A 24,593-nucleotide genomic window follows, 5' to 3' on the forward strand; every position below is an offset into this window, starting at 1 on the left:
GCGTTTAAACTTTTTATATTATATTTAATGTTTTAACTTCTATACACCGCCCAGAGAGCTTCAGCTATGGGGCGGTATAGAAATGTAATAATACATAAATAATAAATATGTCCTGGTCACCACATCTACACATACATGCATAAGATGGAATTATGGTGAAATATAGCAACCAGAAATGAAATGCATGCAGCTGCTGCTTATGGTGGCAACAGGATGGCTTGCCACATGGGAGCAGGCCTGCCTCACAAGTAAACCCTGGTTTAAGAGGTCAGTTGCAAAGCAAGGAGGGGTTAGCAAGCATAGAATCATAGAATAATAGGGTTGGAAGGGGCCTACAAGGCCATCGAGTCCAACCCCCTGCTCAATGCAGGATGCAGAACTATGTTTTCATTGCAACACCAGCTGGGCCCACAAAGCAAACAAAGGGAGGACAACTGAGTAGCTTGCATTTCACATTTGAGAGCAACTTATTCAAGAAAGAAGCTTTGAACCAGAGACAATACTTGGACATCCTGAAGTGGGCAGTCTCCCAATATTAAGGGTATATCTATTCAGGTGGCCAAAAACATTTAGAGGTGCAAATCAATGAGTTCCTTCTTCCCAAGTGTGGCCTATGGGAGCATCACAGCCTCACGATAATGGTGATATATGATTTGGGGAAGCCCAGTGCTTATTTCAGAGTGAAAAAAATCACTTTACTCATCTCAAGAGTGGCTTGGGGGCACCACATGTTATAGTACAAAAACACTGTTTGGGGCTGGAGTCATTCCTGGGGCATCATGATGGGCATAATCTCCTGATCATTGGTATGTAGAAGAACATCAAACTATATGAAGAGGCTTGCTGGATCAGACCAAAGGGCTGTCTAATCCACCATCCTGTTTTCTATGGTGGCCAACCAGATGTCTCTGGGAAGCCCACAAGCAAGACATGAGGGCAATACTCCTCTCCTGCTATTCTTTCCCAGCACTCTTATTCAGAAGCACACTGCCTGAATAACAGTGCTGGGAAAGAACAGCAGGTCTTATCTCCCAGAAGTTTGTCTAAGCCACTTCTAAACCATGTAAGCTGGTGGCCATCATCATCACATCCTGTGATAGCAAATTCCATAATTTAACTATGTGCGGCATGAATTAATACTTCCTTTTGTCTGACCTGAATCTCCTATGATTCAGCTTCACTGCATGACCCTGGAGAGTGGGAGAAAAATGTATCTATTTTCTCCACACCGCATGTCATTTTATACACCTCTGTCATGTCCCTCCTCCCCTCACCATTTTTCTACAGTAAAAAGCCCCAAACGTTGTAACCTTCCCTTACAGAAGAGTTGTTCCAGCTCCCTTATCATTTTGGTTGCCCTTTTCTGCATTTTTTCCTGCTCTATAGTAACCTATTTGAGATGCTGCACCAGGACTATAAACAGTAATCCAACAGTGGTTGCATCACAGATTTGTATAACGGCATTATATTAGCAATTGTATTCTTGATCCTTTTCTTAATGATTGGAATTCACCTTTTTCAAGCCTACCTTGGCCTCAAGGAAACAAACATGTTTCCCAAGAGCCAGAAGCTATTTGCACCAAGCACAAACTCAAGACTTCTGTATACCAGGCAGTCATATATGTGACACTCCGTGCAGTATTGGAGAGCCCCCACACCCCTACTAGCTTTCTGCCTTCACAACAGCTTTGTTTATTGGGCTTGTTTACTTGGCAACTTAAGTTATGACAGAGGAGAGAGGGTTGGCTGCCCTGGCTTCCTCGCCTGTATGACTTTGGATGGTCCAAAACATATTTCAGTCTGTATATTTCAGTGTTTATATGTAAACTTGCGTTCCTTATCTATGGTGCTCATGCAGGTCTGTGCTGAATAAAGAACTGGGAACTAGGAACCAACTGCAGCTTCATCTTGGCAAGCACTTTGCCAAGAGAGAAGGAAGGATTGTATTTTACAGCAAAAGACATTGTTTTCTAGGCAAGTACTGTTCTTTCAGAGGAAACTTTATACCCCTCCCCTCAAATTGGTACCTTTCACTTTGAAAAATGGACCCCACATAAATTCAGCAGAGCCCTATTAAACAGCCCTCCCATACGGGATAATCTGCCCTCCCCATCTAATAGTAGGATAACCAGATTCCTAATTTAACAGGATTTTCATGCCTCTAAAGTGATCTTCAAATGAAGATTTCTGCAGTGGTAAGCAAAGGCACATTTGCTGATATTCTCCTTTCTCCACTGCTGTTGAAGGCAAGTCTTTCAGAGACACATGGGTGTGAGAAACAAAAGAGCTGAACCTGGATGTCTTGGAATATAACCATTAGCTTGTATTGCAATTGGGGCACTGCGGAGTGCCCTAATAGCCACACCACACGTTTCACAGCTCTTAAAATTTGCTGATTTTTTTTGGTAATTTGATTGATAATCTGGCCCTCTTCAGTCCCCAAAAGGGCAGTTAATAACATGTAACACAAATAAAGTGCACAAGGAAAATATTTGTTCTATATCTTATAAAACTGGAATAATGCTGTCCTTGCAATGGTTTATGGAAGTCATCCCATAATCTTAGGATATCAGGTGGTATATAAATAGTTAATAAAATAAAAATATGTGCTCAATCAGAATGTTCAGAGTTATATCAGAATAGGTTAAGTACACAAGTATTCAGTTTCTGTTGGATTCTGCACATAGGATTATCACTGTAAATTATGTGAATACTCCATTCCAGCAGAATTCTTCCATCTGTATGTGGTCTTTGTTTGACTTTCAAAAATATTCATTGGAGCGTGAAACTGTCACAATAATTTAATATTAATGAAACATCTACAATATAGTACGCACTGTGCAAAAATAAAACATAACATTACAATGGAATCAACCTTTCGATTCCATTGTTTGTGTAAAATACACAGAGTCAGGTCTTACACTGCAGCCTTTTGATCTGGGAGTTCTTCCTTCAAGTCACTCTTGTGTCTGAAATCCACTTAAAACAATGTGGGAAAGATTAGGACATGTGTCTGTCTATCAGGACATTTCTGGAACTTTGCCATCGCTGCAACTTAATCAGAGGATTGTACCTCAGAGAAAAGCAGTAGTACATATATGAAGAGGCCAGGAAAACAGAACAAATTATGGGTATTGTGCAGGATTCAACAACAGGCAATCGGGAGTAGTTGGTCAAAGATAGAGTAAGCTGGAAAGAGTGGATGAAATTCTCCTGATGTGAAGTTATTTAGCAAAACAGGAAGTATCCTTCTTTGGTTTTGCTAGAGGAATGGGAAGAAGCTAATGGAAAAACGTATAATATCATGTAAACAATGTTTCTCTTGAATTACAATGACAGTTAACGTATTTTCTGTTGAATTTAAGATGTCACCATGAAGCGGCCATGGAACAGCCATAGTTCGATGGATTCATGACCAAATAAGAACTTCTTCTGCTCTTAAAAAAAAAAGTTCAATACTGACAGGTTTGCCTTTTCTTGTCTTACTATCATACTTATATAAAAGAATGGAGTAGTGTGTGGTGTGTGTAAGGTATGTGTGTTCTGTATGGAAGGATTATTTACTGATGGTTGGGGCTATCAAACTTACCGGTTTCCCAAACTCCAATTCCGAAAAGAATTTATACCAAGGCTCATTCTTTAAATCTATCTCTTCTGGGCTTATATCCCGAGTCTAAAAGAGTTGGTGATGCGGGAATGGAAGAAAGAGAAGGAAAACATTATGCAGAGAATACATAGGAAAGGACTGTTAAAGATGCCACATTCTGCATTTTTTCAATGGATTATTGGACACCCTGAACAGCGTGATCAGTATCTTGCCTAAAACCCATACAGTCTCTGCATGTTGTATTTTACACATGTACACCCTACTGAAATGTTATGCCTACAAGTGAATGTCTGATGGTGTCTGAGATGGGACAGGTGCATTAGGTGGGCAAGGAGGGAAAGTGCAATCTTGTTCTCCACCATGCATGGAGGAGCGGCTGGAAAACAGTTTTGTCTGAACTTAGCCAAAAACATCCCTGACAGTAGAGTTGTGGGGCAGGGCAGGGGAAACCCCCTGGTCTGCAGTGAAGAATGGAATACATAGTTAACCCATAGCAGGGTTGATGGCATAGTAAAGTGCAATTTGCTTTCACTAAAGTGCAATTTCCTTGAAATTTTCTTCAACTGCTGAATACTCTTCTCCAAATATAAGGTTAAAGGTTACAATTTTCATTGTGACTCTCCCCTCCCTTTTCAACCCTACCCACATTTACATATCTGTACAGAGCATGGCATCTTTAACAGCACATGGATATGTGAGAAAGCCTTTTTCATAAATGACAGAGTAAAAGGTGGAATTCTAAACTAAAGAGGACACCGTTGGAAAGAGTATGTTAACTGATAAGCCTCTAAGGGGAATGGATATGTAGACTCTGTTCAGTTGAATTACCAACATATAAAACATGGATAAATGTTAGGAATTTAGACAAAACTGACAGGGAGGAGAAACTAGACAGGACAGGAACAGAATGACTATCAAGAAAGGCTCTTCTTTTTGTGCCTACATTCTATTTTAAGGCAAAATGTTAAAAAGCTTAATGATGCAGTTGATTAGAACTACTGTACACTGAATAAACTGATTCAAATGTATTTAAATATTTAATCTTATAGGAATGAACTGCTTTAGGACTTTACATCAAATATTATCAGTGTGTGAAGGAAAGAAAGTGGAAGTATAACCAATAACAGATTTTTTAAAATCTGGCAGAACTCCATCCACCTGGCTAAATGACTATTTGAACTTTGCATTGCTCTTGATTCTAACTTCCTTGGATGATAGCACATGAGACTGAAAGCAGCAGCGAATGTTTTGCTAGGCAAGCACAGAATGACTCTAAACTCCAGATGATTCATGACAGCATTTTAGTTGTACAAAACAACTTACTTTCTCTGTGGCCTCAAGAATACACACCACCACATTTCTGGGGGTAATTTTACTGTAGGGAATGGTTTATCTGAGTGCCTTACCATGAACACAGAAAGAAAAGTATACATTTTACAGGTTTTGGAGGTCTGCTTTCTAGGTCATGGTAAATCAATCACTTCGTCCAATCTTGCCATAATAAACAGACCTCATGAGCTCTTAAGTGTTTTCACACAATAAGGAAATGCAGATGCAACTGTGCTGTACATCACAAGGGGACTGGAAGAATGGAAAGCGTCTTCTTCTTGCTGCCCAGTTGGAGAGGCATGGGGAGGGACAAGGCAGGCATGCAGACACTGTCTAAGAATTTAATTTATTCATTTATAATATTTCTATGCTGCTGCATAACTGAAATTCTAAATGCTAAAATAAAATATAAATAGTAAAATACAATTACAGTATAAAACACATAACAAAGATTTATCAATAAAATGAATTATTGCAGGTTCTATCAGATATCTTAAAGATTTCCTTGGCCTTTTTCATAGTTTCCAAGTATTCCTAAACTGACATTTCCCAGCAGTTTTGTCATGTTAGTATTTCAATTAGGTACTTAAACAAGGCCTCCAACTAGCAGGCAGCACCAAACATCACATACCTCATTCTCACTTTCAGCACATCTCAGAAGGTCAAATTAGATGTGATGGTGGTGACATTAAACGTGTTTTAGGAGGATTTACCTCCTTTAAAGAAAAACTAACAGCAGCTACGGGGAACCCTGATCCAGATCAAGACTGTGAAAGTTAGGTTAACCCTCCCTACAATACCACTTTCCTACTGAAAATCCACCCCCCTCCAGCAAAATCCATCAGATCCACAGCCCCACCACACCTGTTTTTCCCCTCCCAGGGACTGGAGCCACCACAGAGGTTTCTGTGGTGTTTGGGGGTGGGGTAACTGCAGTAGGATTTCCTCCTCTAAGAATGGAGCTCTGTCTCCACCCTTAGAGGGGCAGATCAACTGCATCCTATGGCGTCTGGGATGCTCTCTAGGAGCCACAGGATTGCTCTCTTAAAGACCAACAGATCCCTACCTTGTAGGGCTGGGAACCTGGGCAAACTTTTAAAAAGGTAGGGATTGTTCTGAATTTACCCGCTCTATTCCTCTTTCTGTGGGATAAGCAAAGCTACAACACTAACAATAGTTGTAACTAATAAAGATGGGTGAATCTGTGTATTTGCAGTCTGTGTCACTTCCACAAGGTTTTAGCCATTATTCCATTCCATTCCATTCCATTCCATTCCACTGAAATTATAGGGGGAAATTCCCTGACAGTATGTATTTAAATACATATTTATACATATTATATATTTAATTTTTTTATCAAAATGCATATTTTGATATGTTTAAACTGCTGAGAACTGTGGCACAACATTCAGAGAAGTTCAAAATCCAGTGGTTAGCTATACTCTGATTCAAACATTAGTCCGAGAGGTGCGGATCATGTAATTATGCAGAGGAATTTGCAAAGACTGAATTCCTCAAACATCTCTAGTAACTGCCTTTGCTTTCTGTGAAACTATGAATTTGCTGCTTTTCCAGTCTGCCAAAAAGTGTTATGTGCAGCTCCAAAGGAAAAGAACTGGGTCTAATAAAGGACATCACCATCCTGAGGCCTTTTGCTTTTCTGATAACAGAACTGAGGAAGGCTGGGAGAAAAGTGCTTGAGGACATGGAGGTAAGGCAAGGAAATGTTCAGCTTCCCTTATCCACATGCACCTTATCATATTCAGTGAAGACTTTATCGACTTCCACTTATACACTAATGGAGTAGAGATGTTAATAAACCAATGCAGCTACTGCTCTAATGTCTAGTTTGACCCTTATTTGGAATAAAGTTCCACTAAGTAAATGGAATACATACTGTATAGCAATAGTTTTAAGATCAGGATATTATGCCCAGAGCCAAATCCGCAACACTAATGGTGCACTGCTTCTTTTATAGAAGAGGAACACTAAATTCTAACAATCTTCCAGACAAACTAGATGATGAAAAATATTTTAGTTCATCCTGCAGTAGTAATGGTGGAAATTTTAAAACAGCCGAAGTTTAGTGATGAAGGGATGGAATGTTGTTCTATGGATTTATATCAGACTTCTAACAGAAGCTTTGCCTCTTAAGTGAATATGAAACTGAGAGAACATTTCAGTTGTTTATAAAAAAAATTTTGTTTCGTTTTTAAATATATTTTTAAGTATTGGAACTGAATGGAAGAGATGGTACAGTGTAATGGCTAAGAGATGGAGCTACAAATCAGGCCTTCCTCATGTCAGATCTCACCTCACTCGGGGAGATCTGAACTCCCTTGAACTCACTGGGTGGCCTTAGGGAAGCCACTCTTTTCTAGAGATGGTTTGTGAGTCAGGGCAGTGACCTCCCTCCTCACTTGCCTGCCCCCCCCTCTGCTAGAGCCCCCAGCCAGAACCCATGCCCTCCACTGTCTCCTGGACCACCCCTGACCCCTTGTAATAATATGTGTGCCTGCAGTCAGCTTCAGCTCTTCTCTCTGCCTTGGCTGTCCATGTACGTGCAGCCTGCTCCTCCTCCTCCAGCAGCCTGGCTTGCCTCTTGTCATCTCTGCATGCCCATCCTGGTTTCCAGGGGTAAAAAGTTTTTAAAATCCTATTCCAGGCAGGCTTAGGCAGAGCATCCAGGATTACCACTTTGCTTGATTCTCCCCTGTTTTGCTATGACGGGCAAAACACATGACTAAGTTTTGTCATCAAGCTGAGAGTCATCTAGAAAGAGCTAGAAACTGAAGGGAAGCAACTGCCACCAGCACAGCAGGTACCTTCCTTTTCTTCTCCATTCTTTGTGACTTAGTGTGTGTGTGTGTGTGTTGAGAGAGAGAGAGAGAGAGAGAGAGAGAGAGTATGAGGGAGAGAGATTTCTCCATTTCATTAAAACAAAAATTTAACCTGGTGTCCTTGGGGTGTGGGAGTGAATGGGGGGGGGGCAGGAGCCTTCAACTCCTTGCTAATTTTTATTCGATTCCCCCCCTTTTAAAATATTTTATTTCCATTTTTAACCTGCTATTCTGGCATTGCAGGAGTGATCATCGGTGGCCTGGGAGTGCCCATGCAGGGTGTGCAGGAGCCAGGAGCCCCATATCCCTTGCTAAAAACATGCGTAACAACATTTTAATAGTGTAATCCTATGGATATCCAATCTCAGAGGAGGAGATCCCCCCGCCCTTCCCATTCCATGTAGAAAGTTCCACATCATTCAGCTCCTTGAATATGGAGCTCCAATGTCCGGACAGGTGAAATGGAGGTGGGACCAAGGGCATGCTCGGATCCAGGGAGGCTTTGGATCTATAGGGTCCAAAGTCTTCCCAGTCCTTGAACACACCCCCAACACAGGAAAAAAATTATGCTAGTCTTGGGTGTGGTGTGTATTATTTCCCTCCTATTGCTTGCATTGGGAGGGAAATAGTTAGCGGAAAAACCCAGCAGGTGAATGGCTTTCTTGTGTTATTGTATGCCTCAGACACTTCCAGCCCTCTGCTTTGCATTCATAATCTTGACATTATTTGCCTCAGTTTCCCTTATATTTTGCCAAATCCAGGGAAGATCTCTTCAGAGGAAGAGTTTTTGATTCCATGGCAACCCCCACTCCAATGGCATAGGGCAGCCTGAGGTGTCCCATACCAGGCATGCCTCATCTGGGGTCCTAAAGAACCCCTTTTACCTCATCCCGAGCTCTGCCTTGGTTCCTGACTCTCCTCCCCATCCCACAGCTCTCCAGAGCACAGGTGCCAGACCAGGTGGGAGATTCAGAGTCATTGCTGGAGTGCCCACCTGGCTGCCAGAAGACCTTTTTACTCAGGGTGCACTCAGGAGGAAGGCTCTACTCAAGAGGAGGGGAAATTCCCAGCTGCAGACAATGGGGAAGCAGACCCAGCTGCAACTGCTGAACCAGGAAGTGAGGTTGCTGACAGCATGTATATAAGCCCTCAGTCTCCTCCCAGACTTTTTGGGATTAAGAGCTCCTTGCTCCAGGTCCTTGTTCATGGACACCTGACTCTGTCTATGCATGGCTTTTCAGGTAATTTTTCCAACAATTACCTGAACATATGCATCACACGTGGATTTTTAAATTTGTATTTTCTAAGGCAGAGTTTCTCACTGTGAGCTGGGAACTATCAGTGGGCCTCAGCACATCTTCAGGTGGGCATCAGTGTTGGAGCCTGCCCAGTACCTCCACACTTGACTGTCCCACCCTCCTGGACCAATGCCAGTAGCAACTCCCCATATGCCATAAGAAAGAGATGTTCTTAGAGGGGAGAAGGGAGGGTCTTTCTCCTTTGACGGAAAATAGCTGGAGGGTTTTTTTTGAAGGAAATTAGAAAGAGCAATAAATCGTTAATTATTTCATCATCCTCATTGTCCTCATCCTCCTCATCAGACAACATAGGAGACGGGGATAAGAGAGTGAAGCTGTTCTAGGAGAGATGAAAGAAACAGGCAGTTTGGGGAAGATACGGTACAAGTCAGATGTAAAAGGAGAAGAAATATCAGATGAGTAATAATACTTTGAAAGGTGTCAATATAAAATTAAAATTCTTCTGCACTTACTGTATCAGCAAACTCTGACTGAAATAGTGAGGCTGAGTCATGATGCCTCCAGAGCCAATGTATTGTACTTAACTAGGAGAAGCTAAACCATGAAACCTTCTGCAGCAAGAAAATCACTGTGTCACAGAATTTAGCAATCTCCAAAGAGGAAATAAGTATCAATGAAAAACGGTAAGTGATTGCCATTAGCATTTCGTGATTAGCTCCATCCCGGTATAACATCCATTGTTATACGGAGGCCACCTGGGCATGGGCCCCAGATCTTTTTTTGAGATGTACCCTTGATCTTTTGAGCTGTCCTTATTGCCATTTTTTTAACATTTTCCCATCGCACTGGAAAACAGAAATGGCCATACTTGTTTTTTAGTTTGTATGATAAATACATAATCTTTGAAAACCTGGCAGCCTCTATAGAGCTGACTGAATCTGCGAAATTTCAGACAGTTTAGTCCAGTGGCTTTTATGCTAGCCATAGGGAAAAAAAATACTTTTTTCAAGAAAATCTGTCAAAGCAAAGAGCTATAATTTTTGTGTGCTTCCACATAAGTAGATGGAATTTGGGGACCTGGCAGCCTCTATGGAGCTGACTGAACCTGCCAAATTTCAGATAGGTCAAGTGGCATTTGTGCTAGTCTTGCATAAAGTTTCCTTTTCTCAAAGACTAAAACAAAAAGAAAAAAACTGTCAAGCTTTTAGGGGGATCCTACTCAAGGAGATCCTAGTCAAAAGGTGTTTAGGGTGACCATTAAGAGGTCACTATCTCTAATCTCTGGTGTAAGTTTTTTTTTTGAGGTGCAGATAACACCTTCCTTTTGTCTGTCCTGAATCTGCCACTAGTCAGCTTCACTGGATGACCTGAGGCTCTTCATTAAGGGAAGAAAAAAGTTAAAAATCTCTTTGGCTGCAATACACATTACCGGGGAAAAAGTCACACTGAACTTATTTATTGCACTGCTCCACTTTCACTACTCCATATAATTTTTTAAAAAACCCTTAATTGCCTTTCTTCTAAATTAAATAGCTCAAACATTGCAGCCTTTCCTGATAGAGGAGTGATTGCACCCCACAATCAATCACCCCACTGTGATTGGAGACTGCTGGGTTAGAAGTTCAGCCCTACTGGAAGCTAAATGCCACTTGCCAAGGCTCAGTTCCCCCCTTCCAACTCCTCCTCTCCCCCTCCCTAATCTTAATGAAATTGTTACATTGCCCAGACAGGCTGTCTGGGCTTCTGAATTGTCTAAAGCGATCTGAAGCGATTCAGACCGATCCGCCCTGTTTTGGATCTCGACCTGCTTCAGATCCGGACTGATTTGGTCCGAATCACCCTGCTTCACTTTGGAATTCAGATCCGGATCCGAAGCAGTGCACAAGCCTGCTTCTTCCCTCCAAGTTTGGTAGCCTTGCCGTTACTAGGAGGACTTAGGACTTGCTCCCTTGGAGGACCAATAGGGACTCTAGTTTGAATAAAAAGGTAAGGGTGTCCCCAACCAGTCGTGTCCGACTCTAGGGTGCGGTGCTCATCCCAGTTTCTAAACTGAAGAGCCAGCGCTGTCCGAAGACGCTTCCGTGGTCATGTAGCCGGCATGACTGAACACCGAGGTGCATGGAACGCTGTTACCTTTCCCGCCGAGGCGGTACCTATTTATCTACTTGCAATTTCTTGCTTTCGAACTGCTAGGTTGGCAGAAGCTGGGGCTGAAGACGGGAGCTCACTCCGTCATGCAGCACTAGGGTCTCGAACTGCTGACCTGCTGACCTTCCAGTCTGCAGTTCAGCATCTTAACCACTAAGCCACCGCGGCCCCGTGTGAATACACCATACTACATACATACGTGTGAATACTAGTGTGAATACACCAGCCTTTTAAACTAGAGGGGAGACTGCTACCTTTCTTTCCACAGTCTGCTCATTGTTTTCTCCTCTCCCCCTACTTTTCTGCTCTTACATGCCCACTGTTGGGAGCTTGCTTGGAATGAAATTTTGAAGTGGGAGAAGGAAGGGAAGAAGGAGCTCCATGTGAAATACTGGTATTTCACACAGCATCTGGTTTTACTGCCCCAAACTGGAAACTTTGGCTTCTCCAGAAGTTTAGTACTTTCAGTACAGCAAGGGATCCAATCAGCCTCCACAAACTTCTTTCTCCCCCTCCACTTTAATGTCTCCTAAATAGCTGTAGGATTCAAATTATTCCAAAGGGAGGGCTAGGATTATGTGCCGTCATGATCGAGGAACTGCTGAGGCTTTGAAATAGGTTCTACAGTTTGAAAAAAGCTAGAAAAAGCCCTCAGCCACCTCACCTCATAAAGTTAATTTAAGTACGTGCAACCCTTACAAACCCTCCACAGCCTCCTAAATTCCTCTGAAGTACTGCCTCTCTGAAAAGAGCCACTAGGCTTAGGGAATTCTCTCTACCCCCCCCAACACACACACTTTTCACATCACCATTCTTCTTTTCTTCTTCCCTCCCCTATCCTGTTCTTTCTTTCTCTCCTTTAATACACCCAGAGCATATCTGGGGGAATTCATAAAGAGAATTATCTTTAGTGGGCAAGAGAAGTTCTGAACTGCTTTTGACTTGATACAAACAGACAAGTGGGCTGGTTTTTCTCCTCCTCCTCACTTAAGTCTTGGAGAAAAGTGGGTTCACGTGGTTGCAGAGAAACAAATATGGGGCTGTTTTGTCTGTCAGTTGCCATTATCCAGCAATAGGAAGGGCTGCAGCTCAGTGGCAGAGCACATACTTGGTGTGTAGAAGGTCTCATGTTCAGTCCCCAGCATCTCCAGGTGGGGCTAGGAGAGAATCCTGCCTGAAACCCTGGAGAGCCGCTGCTGCCAGTCAGTGTCAGCAATACTGAGCTAGAAGGACCCAGGGTCTGACTCAGTATAAGGCAGCTTCCTGTGTTCCTCTGAACACAAAGCTTTAATTAAAAATAGGCATTTTGGGTTTGTTTTTTAAGTGGAGGGGAGATGAATATTGCTCATTTATGCAATCCTATGTATGCCTACTGAAAAGCCCCATTATGTTTATGTTCCAGCACAGGTTACAGTTGCAGGGAGGTTTGCACCCTGAAGTTCTGCATGTTTACTCAGACATAAGTCCTGAGTTATGCGCACGGTACTGCAGGCTTAACACAGTGCCTACCCAATTCTGTCTAATGAACTGACTATCCTTTCAGCTCTGTTCTATGCGTGTTTTGTCATTTGTGTGTTTTGTGTGTGGGGTCTGTGTGTGTATGAACTCTGGTGAGGGAAAGGCACTTAGTACATAGAATCATAGAATAGTAGGGTTGGATGGGGCCTACAAGGCCATTGAGTCCAACATGTTCAGAGTTTCTCCATAACTTAGCCCTAGTTTTGAAAACAGACTCATTGGCTGAATCCTGGCAAAGTCTTGGCACAAATGAAGTTATGGGGAGGAAGATACAATGAGAGCTTGTGCATAACAAGAAGGAGATAGAGGGGAGTTGCACAAAACAACACATCTGTTTTTATGGAGCGTTGCTGGAGGATGGTAGGATGAGGAGGGATAGTTGCATGGAGTGGAACAGAATTGGTAGGGAAAGAATGTAAGTGCTCAGTGGTGAAAGAAAAGCATTCTGCATATGCTCAGAGGCACTCTATATTTAAAAACATAAGAAGAGCCATGCTACATCAGACAGTGCCTACCCAAAACCAGTTTAATGAATTGACTACCCCTTCAGCTCTTGCAAGGAACCCATGGCAGCTTACATTATCCTCCTCCTCTCCATTTTATCCTCACAACAACAGCCCTGTGTGGTAGATTGAGCTGACAGTCTGTGACTGGCCCAAAGTCACCCAGTGAGCTTCCATGGTCAAGTGGGGAATCATAGAATCATAGACTAGTAGGGTTGGAAGGGGCCTACAAGGCCATCGAGTCCGATCCCCTGCTCAATGCAGGAATCCAAGTCAGAGCATCCCTGACAGATGGCTGTCCAGCCTCATCTTGAATGCCTCTGGTGTGGGAGAGCCCACCACCTCCCTAGGTAATTGGTTCCATTGTCATATTGCTCTAACAGCCAGGAAGTTTCTCCTGATGTCCAGCTGGAATCTGGCTTCCTGTAACTTGAGCCCATGATTCCGTGACCTGCACTCTGGGATGACTGAGAAGAGATCCTGGCCTTCCTCTCTGTGACAACCTTTCAAGCACTTGAAGAACGCTATCATATCTCCCCCTCAGTCTTCTCTTCTCAAGGCTAAACAGGCCCAGTTCTTTCAGTCTCTCCTCACAGGGCTTTGTTTCCAGTCCCCTGATCATCTTCGTTGCCCTCCTCTGAACCCTCTCCAGCTTGTCTGCATCCTTCTTAAAATGTGGTGCCCAGAACTGGACACAGTACTCCAGATGAGGCCTAACCAGTGCTGAGTAGAGGGGAACTAGTACTTCCCGGGATTTGGAAGCTATGCTTCTATTAAAGCAGCCCCAAATAGCATTTGCCTTTTTTGCAGCCACATCTTTTTTGCAGCCACATTGTTGGCTCATATTCAGCTTGTGATCTACAACAATTCCAAGATCCTTCTTGCTTGTAGTGTTGTTGAGCCAAGTATCGCCCGTCTTGTAACTGTGCATTTGGTTTCTTTTTCCTAGGTGCAGAACTTGGCATTTATCCCTGTTAAATTTCATTCTGTTTTCTGTCCAGCGCAGCAGTCTATCCAGTTCACTTTGAATTTTGTTTCTGTCTTCCAAAGTATTAGCTATCCCGCCCAATTCTGTGTCATCTGCAAATTTGATCAGCATTCCCTGCACCTCCTCCTCCAAGTCATTAATAAAAATGTTGAAGAGCACTGGGCCCAGGACTGAGCCCTGCGGTACCCCACTCGTTACCTCTCCCCAGTTGGAGAAGGTCCCATTGATAAGCACTCTTTGAGTCCAATTCTGTAGCCAACTGTGGATCCACTGGATCGTTGTTTCATCTAGCCCACTTTGAGCTAGTTTGCTCATCAGGATATCATGGGGCACTTTGTCCAAAGCTTTGCTGAAGTCGAGGTATATGATGTCTACAGCATTCCCACAGTCCACAAGGGAGGTTACTTGATCAAAAAATGAGATCAGATTCATCTGGCAGGATTTGTTCTTGACAAATCCATGTTGGCTTTGAGTAATCACTGCATTGTTTTCAAGGTGCTTCCAGATGGATTGCTTTATCATCTGCTCCAGAATTTTCCCAGGGATTGATGTCATACTGACTGGTCTGTAGTTCCCAGGTTCCTCCTTTGTACACTTTTGGAAGATAGGGACCACATTAGCCCTCCTCCAGTCATCTGGCACTTCCCCCATCCTCCATGATTTCTCAGAGATAACATAACAGTGGCTCTGAGAGTTCTTCTGCCAGTTCCTTTATTACTCTAGGGTGCAGTTCATCTGGCCCTGGAGATTTGAACTCATTTAAAGTAATTAGCCCCTTCATGGATCATTGCCTTGTTGTGGCGAAGGGGCTTGCGTAACTCAGTGAAGCCATAAGCTATGCCGTGCAGGGCCACCCAAGATGGACAGGTCATGGCAGAGAGTTCTGACAAAATGTGGTCCACTGGAGAAGGAAATGGCAACCCACTCCAGTATTCTTGCCAAGAAAACCCCATGGAACGTATCACAAGGCTAAAAGAGATGACACCGGAAGATGAGCCCCTCAGGTCGGAAGGTGTCCAATATACTACTGGGGAAGAGCAGAAGGTATTTCCAAGTAGCGCCAGAAAGAGTGAAGCGGCTGGGCCAAAGCCGAAAGGACACTCAGCTGTGGATGTGTCTGGTGGTGAAAAGAAAATCCGATGCTGTAAAGAACAATATTGTTTAGGAACCTGGAATGTCAGATCAATGAATCAAGGTAAGCTGGAGGTGGTCAAACATGAGATGGCAAGATTGAACATCGACATCTTGGGAATCAGCGAACTCAAATGGACAGGCATGGGCGAATTTAATTCAGGTGACCATCATATCTACTACTGTGGGCAAGAATCCCTTAGAAGAAATGGAGTAGCACTCATAGTCAACAAAAGGGTGGGAAAAGCAGTACTGGGGTACAATCTCAAAAACGATAGAATGATCTCAGTACGAATCCAAGGCAAACCATTCAACATCACAGTAATTCAAGTCTATGCCCCAACCACTGAGGCCAAAGAAGCTGAGGTTGATCGGTTCTATGAAGACCTACAACACCTTCTAGAACTAACACCAAAAAAAGATGTCCTCTTCATCATAGGGGATTGGAATGCTAAAGTAGGAAGTCAAGAAAGAACTGGGATAACAGGCAGGCATGGCCTTGGTGTACAAAATGAAGCAGGACAAAAGCTAATAGAGTTTTGCCAAGAGAACATGCTGATCATAGCAAACACTCTTTTCCAACAGCACAAGAGATGACTCTACACATGGACATCACCAGATGGTCAATATCGAAATCAGATCGATTATGTCCTTTGCAGCCAAAGATGGAGAAGGTCAAAACAAGACCTGGAGCTGACTGTGGCTCAGATCATGAGCTGCTTCTTGCAAAATTTCGGCTTAAATTGAAGAACGTAGGGAAAACCACTAAACCATTCGGGTATGACCTAAATCATATCCCTTATGAATATACAGTGGAGGTGAGGAATAGATTTCAGGGATTAGACCTGATAGACAGAGTGTCTAAGGAACTATGGACGGAGGTCCGTAACATTGTTCAGGAGGCAACAACTCAATCCATCCCAAAGAAAAAGAAATGCAAGAAAGCAAAGTGGCTGTCTGAGGAGGCTTTACAAGTAGCTGAGGAAAGAAGGGAAGTGAAAAGCAAGGGAGAAAGGGGAAGATATACCCAACTGAATGCAGAGTTCCAGAGAATAGCAAGGAGAGACAAGAAGGCCTTCTTAAATGAACAATGCAAAGAAATCGAGGAAAACAACAGAATGGGAAAGACTAGAGATCTCGTCAAGAAAAGTGGAGATCTCAAGGGAACATTTTGTGCAAAGACGGCCATGATAAAGGACAAAGAAGGCAGGGACCTAACAGAAGCAGATGAGATTAAGAAGAGGTGGAAAGAATACACGGAAGAACTATACAGGAAAGATCTTAATGTCCCTGATAGCCATGATAGTGTGGTCACTGAACTTGAGCCGGACATCCTCGAGAATGAAGTCACATGGGCCTTAGGAAGCATTACTAACAACAAAGCTAGCAGAAATGACAGTATTCCAGCTGAGCTATTTAAAATCCTAAAAGATTATGCTGTTAAAGTGCTGCATTCAATATGCCAACAAATTTGGAACACTCAACAATGGCTGCAAGACTGGAAAAGGTCAGTTTACATTCCAATTCCAAAGAAGGGCAACGCCAAAGAGTGTTCAAACTACCGTACAATTGCGCTCATTTCACATGCCAAGCAGGGTGATGCTCAAAATCCTACAAGCTAGGCTTCAGCAGTATGCGAACCAAGAACTACCGGAAGTACAAGCTGGGTTTCAAAGAGGCAGAGGAACTAGAGATCACATCACCAACATTCGCTGGATCATGGAGAAAGCAAGAGAATTCCAGAAAAACACCTATTTCTGCTTCATTGACTACGCTAAAGCCTTTGATTGTGTGGATCACAACAAACTCTGGCAAATTCTTAAAGTGATGGGAGTACCAGACCACCTTACCTGTCTCTTGAGAAACCTGTACGAGGGTCAAGAAGCAACAGTAAGAACCAGACATGGAACAACCGAGTGGTTCAAAATTGGAAAAGGAGTACGACAAGGCTGCATATTGTCACCCTGCTTATTTAACTTATATGCAGAGTACATCATGAGAAACACTGGGTTGGATGAATCACAGGTCGGAATTAAGACTGCCGGGAGAATTATCAACAACCTCCGATATGCAGATGATACCACCCTAATGGCAGAAAGCGAAGGGGATCTAAAGAGCCTCTTGTTGAGGGTGAAAGAGGAGAGTGCAAAAGCTGGTTTGAAACTCAACATTAAAAAAAGAAGATCATGGCATCTGGCCCTATCACTTCCTGGCATATAGAAGGGGAAGAAATGGAAGCAGTGACAGATTTTATTTTCTTGGGCTCCAAGATCACCGCAGACGGTGACTGTAGCCATGAAATTCAAAGACGCTTGCTCCTTGGGAGGAAAGCTATGGCAAACCTAGACAGCATAGTAAGAAGCAGAGACATCACCTTGCCGACAAAGGTCCATCTAATCAAAGCTATGGTTTTCCCAGTAGTAATGTATGGCTGTGAGAGCTGGACTATAAGGAAGGCTGAGCGCCGAAGAATTGAAGCTTTCAACCTGTGGTGCTGGAGAAGACTCTTACAAGTCCCCTGGACAGCAAGGAGGTCAAATCAGTCAATGCTAAAGGAAATCAACCCTGAGTGCTCATTGGAAGGACAGATACTGAAGCTGAAGCTCAAATATTTTGGCCACCTAATGCGAAGAGAAAACTCTCTTGAAAAGACCCTGATGCTGGGAAAGACTGAAGGCAAAAGGAGAAGGGGACGGCAGAGGATGAGGTGGCTAGATAGCATCACCGATGCAATGAATATGAACTTGAGCACACTCCGAGAGAGAGCGCAGGACAGGAAGGCCTGGTGTGCTATGGTCCATGGGGTCACAAAGAGTCAGACACGACTGAACAACAACAACAACAACAAAGTAATTAGGTGTTCCTTGACCATATGCCCATCGATCTCAAGCTATAATCCTGCCCCTTCAGCCTGTACTTCGCCTTTACCAGGGGCGTCATAGACCCTCTTTTGGGAGAAGACTGAGCCAAAGTAGGAATTGAGCACCTCTGCCTTTTCTTTGTCATCTGTTGCAAGTTATGGGGCACCAAGCCCCCCTACTTGATGCATGGCTTTATCAGGGAAAGGTAAATTGCATCACACTATTGGCACAGAACGGGCTCCAGAAATTTTTGTTTGGCTTACCTAGCCAAACCTATTAGCGCACTTTCATTATCAGAGGTATCCAGAGCACTGTGTGGTCTAGTTGTATTGGATGTGTTTTAGTTGCTGTGACATAAGGATGCAGACAAGTTCAACCATTATTTTTATCTTGTTTATTATTTGCTTTATTTATTAATCTATTTATTAAAAATATTTTCAGTCTACCTTTAAGAGTAGAACCCTTCCTGTTATGTATTTGTGATGTGTTGACTATAAATTACAATATATAATTATTTTTAAAATCCCAAATAGCGGGGAAAATTATAAATTAGTAAACAAAAACGTTTTTTTGTTAACTGCTTTTACAAAGGAGATGGGAGGTCTCATCAGTTAGGAGAAGACGATTGAGACATCTGTGTGTGTATCTCCTTCTGGTCCACCTCCCAGCCTCAGTAACCTTGGGGACTTGTCTGCAGTCCCCTCAGGTACTGTTGATGAATGCCAGGTTGGCTAATGGGAAAGGCTGTGTCATCTCTGACCTAATAGCTGATAAGCATGCTGACCTGGCTTGTGTCATGGAAACCTGGCTGGGTGAAGGGAGAGGGGTTAGCCTCTCCCAAATGTGTCCACATTTGCAGCACCAAGCTCAACTAAAGGGGTGGGGAGGCTGGGTAGCCTTGGTCTATATGGATTCCATCTCCCTCGTCAGGTACCCCTTGTCTTAAGTTGTTGCTGGGCACCCAAGAAAGGACTACCTTTCTGCCTGAGCTGACAGAGGTAGTTTTGAGTGTAGTATTGCAGACCCCAAGGCTTGTGGTCTTGGGCAGATATTAATATTTATGCTGGGACACCTTGTCAGGAGCGGCTCAGGATTTCATGGCTGCCATGTCAACCATGGGCCTGCCTCAGATAACATCTGACCCAACACATGTGGCAGGGCACACTTTGCATCTGATTTTCTGTACTAGATTGGTAAAAATGATCTGGGGGTGGGAGAACCAATAGTGACTCAGATCAGACACTCAAAACTGGCTGACTGTTGGACTGGATACCTGACCAGGGAGCTGAGGTCAATGAAAGTTTTGACTATTAGAGCACAATGACAAAAGACTTGTAACAAATATGATCAAACACAGGTAAGAATTCATTTCCTATCTTATTCTGTGGCAGTGAGAGTGGCGAAGAAATCTTACTTTCTGCCGCCATTGCATCTGCTTAGTGTCATCCAAGGGTGCTTTTGCAGGTAGTTAAAAGTCCCCTGGGTGTAGGCTGTGGAATACAACAGCTTGAATCCTCAGAGGAATGGGTGGGCGGAGTGCAAGCCTGTTGGTAACCAATTTGCTGGATGTGTTGCGAATACAGTCACTCGTATCCGTGCTGACTTGGATGCCATTGTTTTGACGGATGGGATTAGTACACCATCTAGTCATGTTGCTATGGATGCCTTTCAGCTTGTGCAACCTGAGGATGTGGACAAACTGCTTAGAGGACTGAGGCATACTATATGTTCTCTAGATCCTTTCCTATCCTGGTTTGTAAAATAAGCCAGAGCTGGGCTTTTTATTTGGTCCTCAGAGGTGGTTAATGCCTCTCTGAGGGATGGTGAGGCCCCTGCAGTTTTAAAGGAAGCAGTGGTGAGGCCCCTGCAGTTTTAAAGGAAGCAGTGGTGAGGCCCCTACTGAAGAAATAAAATTTAGATCCTATGTTTTCTGGTAACTACCACCCAGTGTTAAATTTGCCATTCGTAAGCAAGGTGCTGGAGAGCATGGTGGCCTCTCAACTCCAGGCAGTGTTGGATGATACTGACTAGCTATGGAAACAGCCTTGCTAGCCCTCCTGTTTGATGACTTATTCCAGGGAATGGAGTGCAAGTCTGTTGGTTCTTTTGGACCTCTCAGTGGCTTTCAATCCCACCAACCATGGTATCCTTCTGGATTGCTTATCTGGGTTGGGCTCAGGAGGCATAGTATTAAGGCAGTTTTGGTCTTCCTTGGAGGAACAGTCTCAGAAGGTGGTGTTATGGGACTTCTGTTCCCCCACCCAATGACCATTAGTCTGTGGGGTACCACAAGGTCCACCCTGTCCCCCATGCTTTTTAACATCTACATGAAACTGCTGGAGGAAGTCATCAGGAGGTTTGGACTCAAGTGTCATCAGTAGGCAGATCATATTGAGCTGTACCTCTCATTTCCATCTACACATCCAAGGCAGGCTGTGGAACTTTTGAACTGGTTGTCTGGAAGTGGTTTTATGGTGTCTTATTGGTGAGGGTAAGGTAGTCAGATCATATGGCACTCATATTGCACCAGCTGCACCAGCTACAGGTGTGTTTCTGAGCCCAATTTAAAGTTCTGGTTTTGACCATTAAAGCCGTAAATGATTTGGAACCAAGTTACTTGAAAGATTGCCTTCACCCTTATCAACCTGCCCACACTTTAAGATCAGCAACAGAGGCCCTTCTCACTTGTCCACCTTTGAGGGCAGTTAACTGGGCAAGTACCCAAGAGAGGCCTTCCTCAGTGGCCTCATAACTCTGGAACAGGTTGCCATCAGGATTCCATCAGGCGCCATTGTTGCACACTTTTAGGAAGTCCCTGAAGACTTACTTGTTTTCTCTTGCCTTCTCCTGAGTATGATTCGTTGTACAGTTCTGGGTTTTTAGTTGCAATTATATTTGAGGTTCTATTGGTACCTGAGTTAGAACTTTTACTGCTGGTGTTTGTTGATTTTATTAATTTTGGCTGTTTTATCATTTTTATGGGATGTATGGAATTTTATTGTGTTAGCTGCTTTGAGAAGGCTTTTTCCCTTAAAGGTGGCCTAGGAATATTTTAAATACATACATAAAAATATGAAGTATGGCTCCTCCAACACAATAGAGATTATTGTGTTGCAAGTTATGGGGCACCAAGCCCCCCTACCTGATGCATAGCTGTGTTAGGGAAAGGTAAATTGCATCAGACTATTGGCACAGAACAGGCTCCAGAAATTTTTGGTTGGCTTAACTAGCCGAACCTATTAGCGCACTTCCATTAAGAGAGGTATCCAGAGCACTGTGTGGTCCAGTTGTATTGGATGCATGTTAGCTGCTGTGACACAAGGATGCAGACAAGTTCAACCAAACACTTATATGTTCAACCACTGCCTGTCTTGGCTTATCACAACTAATAAAGAGGGGATGACCAATTTGTTCCAGGAGATTATACATTCCTCCTTGCGAGAGGGAACTGTACCAGCCCTTTGAAAGAGCCAGTAATCAGGACGCCCCAGAAGAAATCTAACGTGTACCCAAAAGTGAAGGGAAACTATAGGCTAGTTGCTAACATCCTCTTCTTGGGCAAGGTGCTTGAGCAACGGTTGCAATCAACTCCAGGGCCTCTTCGATGAAGTTGATTTTCTAAATCCATTTCGCTCTGACTTTAGGCCCATGTTTGGGATTGAAACTGCCTTGGTCACCCTGTGGGATGACATTTACCAAGGGAGAGACAGGTGAAGAGACAGGAGAACCAATCTTGTTGGTTCTCTTGGATCTCACAATGGCTTTTTATACCATCAACCATGGTATCCTTCTGGATTGGCTATCTGAGCTGGGAGCTGGGGGCACTGTTTTACAGTGCTTCTGTTCCTACCTGGATGGTCATTTCCTAAAGGCCATGCAAAGGGATTACTGCTCTGTTCCATAGCAATTACATCACAGGTTTCTGCAAAGCTTGATTTTATCCCCCCCCACCCCCCGCCCCAATTTGACATCTACATAATACTGCTCTGGGAAGTTATCTGAAGATGTAGGATGAGGTGCCATCAATATGCAGACACACAGCTTTACCTCTCCTTTTCAGCTAACCCAGGTAAGGCAGTGGACATTCTGAATGGGTGCCTGAGGAGGGTAATGGACTGGATGAGGGCCAAATGAACTGAAGCTCAATCCAGACAAGATGGAGGTACTGTTCATGAGTGGTTCATCAGCCCAACTGAGTGGTGTTCAACCTGTTCTGGACGGGGTTGCACTCTCCCCTGAAGGAACAAGTGCACAGTTTGTGGGTGCTTCTGGTTCCATCATTGTCATATTCCTCAAGCATTCCACAGAGGAAATAACAGATAGTTCCTTTCTTTTTCCATTGGGATTTTTCATGAGGGGTTGGGGCAGCAAGAAACTGCTGCTGCTGCTTTCTGCAAAAGCCAAGTCACAGGAGACTTGTGACTTTCTTCCTGTTCCTCCATTCCCACAAATTGGACTTTTGCAGAAAGCAAGAGGAGTGCCATGCCTTCAACAAAACCTTAATAGGATTGTTTCCTCCATGGAGAAATTGGAAGGGGAAGGAAGAGAAGGTTTTGCAGGAGGCACTGCTGATGCTTCTTCCAAAAAGCCAACTTGCAAGTGAAAACCCACTTTTCTTCCTTGAAGAATGGGAGAGGAAAGGGTGCTAGGTTCCATCCCACAAGCAGAACTTTGCCCAATGCACAGGGCACTTGCTCTATGGGGGAGGACCACTTCTGACTAGCCAGCAGATGAATGAATTTATGGAACCCTGGCCACAATGCCCAAGAGTAAACAAGATGAGCTGACAAACTATGAAGACTGTTCTGACTTTACTTTAAAAGCTTATGTAAACTGTATCCTAACCAGCCTATTTAAATTTCACAGTTGCTTAAAAATCACCGAATGCACTAATAATACAGGCCATTAAACACTACTCCTACCATCTTTGTGGTGTCAAATATGGATTCTACATTTAGCAAGCAAACCACACTCAATACAAAGAACCTCCAAAGAGAATAAGACCTTATTATTCAGCTTATAATAGCTTATTCACCAGCTATTTTTATAAGACTGAGGATATTAAGGGAGCAATCCTATAGCCACTAGACACTAGAGGGCCATAGGATATGCTCTTTTCCAGGAACCGACCTTGGAGCCCGCGCTCCGAGGATGGTTCCCAGAAATCCAACCTCCCCCCTTGTCCGCGCTGCCTCAGAGGCAGCGTGGAGAAGCCCTGTCCTCCGCACCTAGAAGATGAGCACAGGCATTCTTGGGGGGCGTTCCAGGGCGGGGAGAGCGGAGCTGCGCATACGACACATCCAATGTGTCGTATGGCAGCTTCCTCTCCCGGTCAGCCCCCCTGCCGCTAGACAGCCGAAAACGGCTGTCTAGTGAAAAATAGCAAGGCAGGAGAGGCGCAGAGGGAACGATCTGCCCCCGCCCCCGCCCCCGTGCCTCTCCTGCCTTGCTTAGGATAGGCGGTCGCCTCCAAGTTTGGAGACAGTTGCCTATTTAGTTAGGATTGCGCTCTAAATGTATTTTAGACACAAACTTTAAAACAAGTCAATGTAAAATCTAGCCTCATGAAAGCATGCCCAGCAGTGCACAATGAAAAACACACGTAAGTAGGATAAAATTAACATTACCCATTTTTCATTGTTCAGAACTGAGGACCTCCCTGGCTGATATTCATAAATGCTTTTTGGCTCAGCACGGTATTTTCTTGTGTCCACTTTTTTATCTGGAGGTTCCCAGTCATTCCTGAAAAAAAAAAGTTTGTCACAGAAATAAACATTTTCTTTGGAAACTTAATCATCATTTTAATCAAGGAATGTTTTAATAAGCAATAGAGAAGTATGGTTCATCTCATGCTTTGTGTGCTGTACAGTTCACATTGTTCTGAAGGAGTGTGGAGGGTTTCACTGAATTCCTTTTCACTGATTTGCCAAAACATGACTGTGTGTCAAAAATGCTGCAGACCCCTTAACCCAAACTGTAATATGGCCTTATGTTTGGAACCAAATCTATGTGCAAAGTATGTAGTCACTCCTTCTTTCGCACTGGGCTGGTTTGCATGATCACAGTAAAGGAAATGAGCCATGGTGGCTTGTTAACCCCGGTGAGCATGCTGGCTGGATTTCCCTAATTACCCTCACTAGTGCAGTTTGCTATATTCTCTGAACCATGGCTTGGGGTTGGGGGGCGGCAACCCTCAAATAACCCAGCAACAGGCCAGGAGTTATTTGAAGGTTGCTACCCCCTCAAACAAGCCATGCTGCCCAGGTTCAGATGACATAGCAAACTGTGCTAACGAAGGTAATTAGGGAAATCGGACCATCACACGCAACAGAGTTAACAAGCCATCAAGAGTTAACAAAACCACACCGCAATTGCGCAAACCGAGTCACTGAGTTCCCTGTGCCATTCT

At 43.7% G+C, this 24,593-nt stretch overlaps 1 protein-coding gene across 2 annotated transcripts in view; it reads right to left on the reverse strand.

Moving 5' to 3' along the window:
- Positions 1–24,593, reverse strand: part of SORBS1 (sorbin and SH3 domain containing 1) — a 328,324-nt gene that overhangs the window by 71,590 nt on the left and 232,141 nt on the right. For both annotated transcript variants that reach the window (XM_084845126.1, XM_084845127.1), the window contains 2 exons: positions 23,812–23,926; positions 3,590–3,673 (listed from right to left, as the gene is read on the reverse strand). In XM_084845126.1, coding sequence (XP_084701252.1) covers positions 3,590–3,673; positions 23,812–23,926 — 199 coding nt within the window. The remainder of the gene's footprint in view (positions 1–3,589; positions 3,674–23,811; positions 23,927–24,593) is intronic.

Source organism: Heloderma suspectum, chromosome 3 (assembly GCF_057233095.1).
Source record: "Heloderma suspectum isolate Gila_16-S chromosome 3, 16-S_ref, whole genome shotgun sequence".
NCBI lineage: Eukaryota > Metazoa > Chordata > Lepidosauria > Squamata > Helodermatidae > Heloderma > Heloderma suspectum.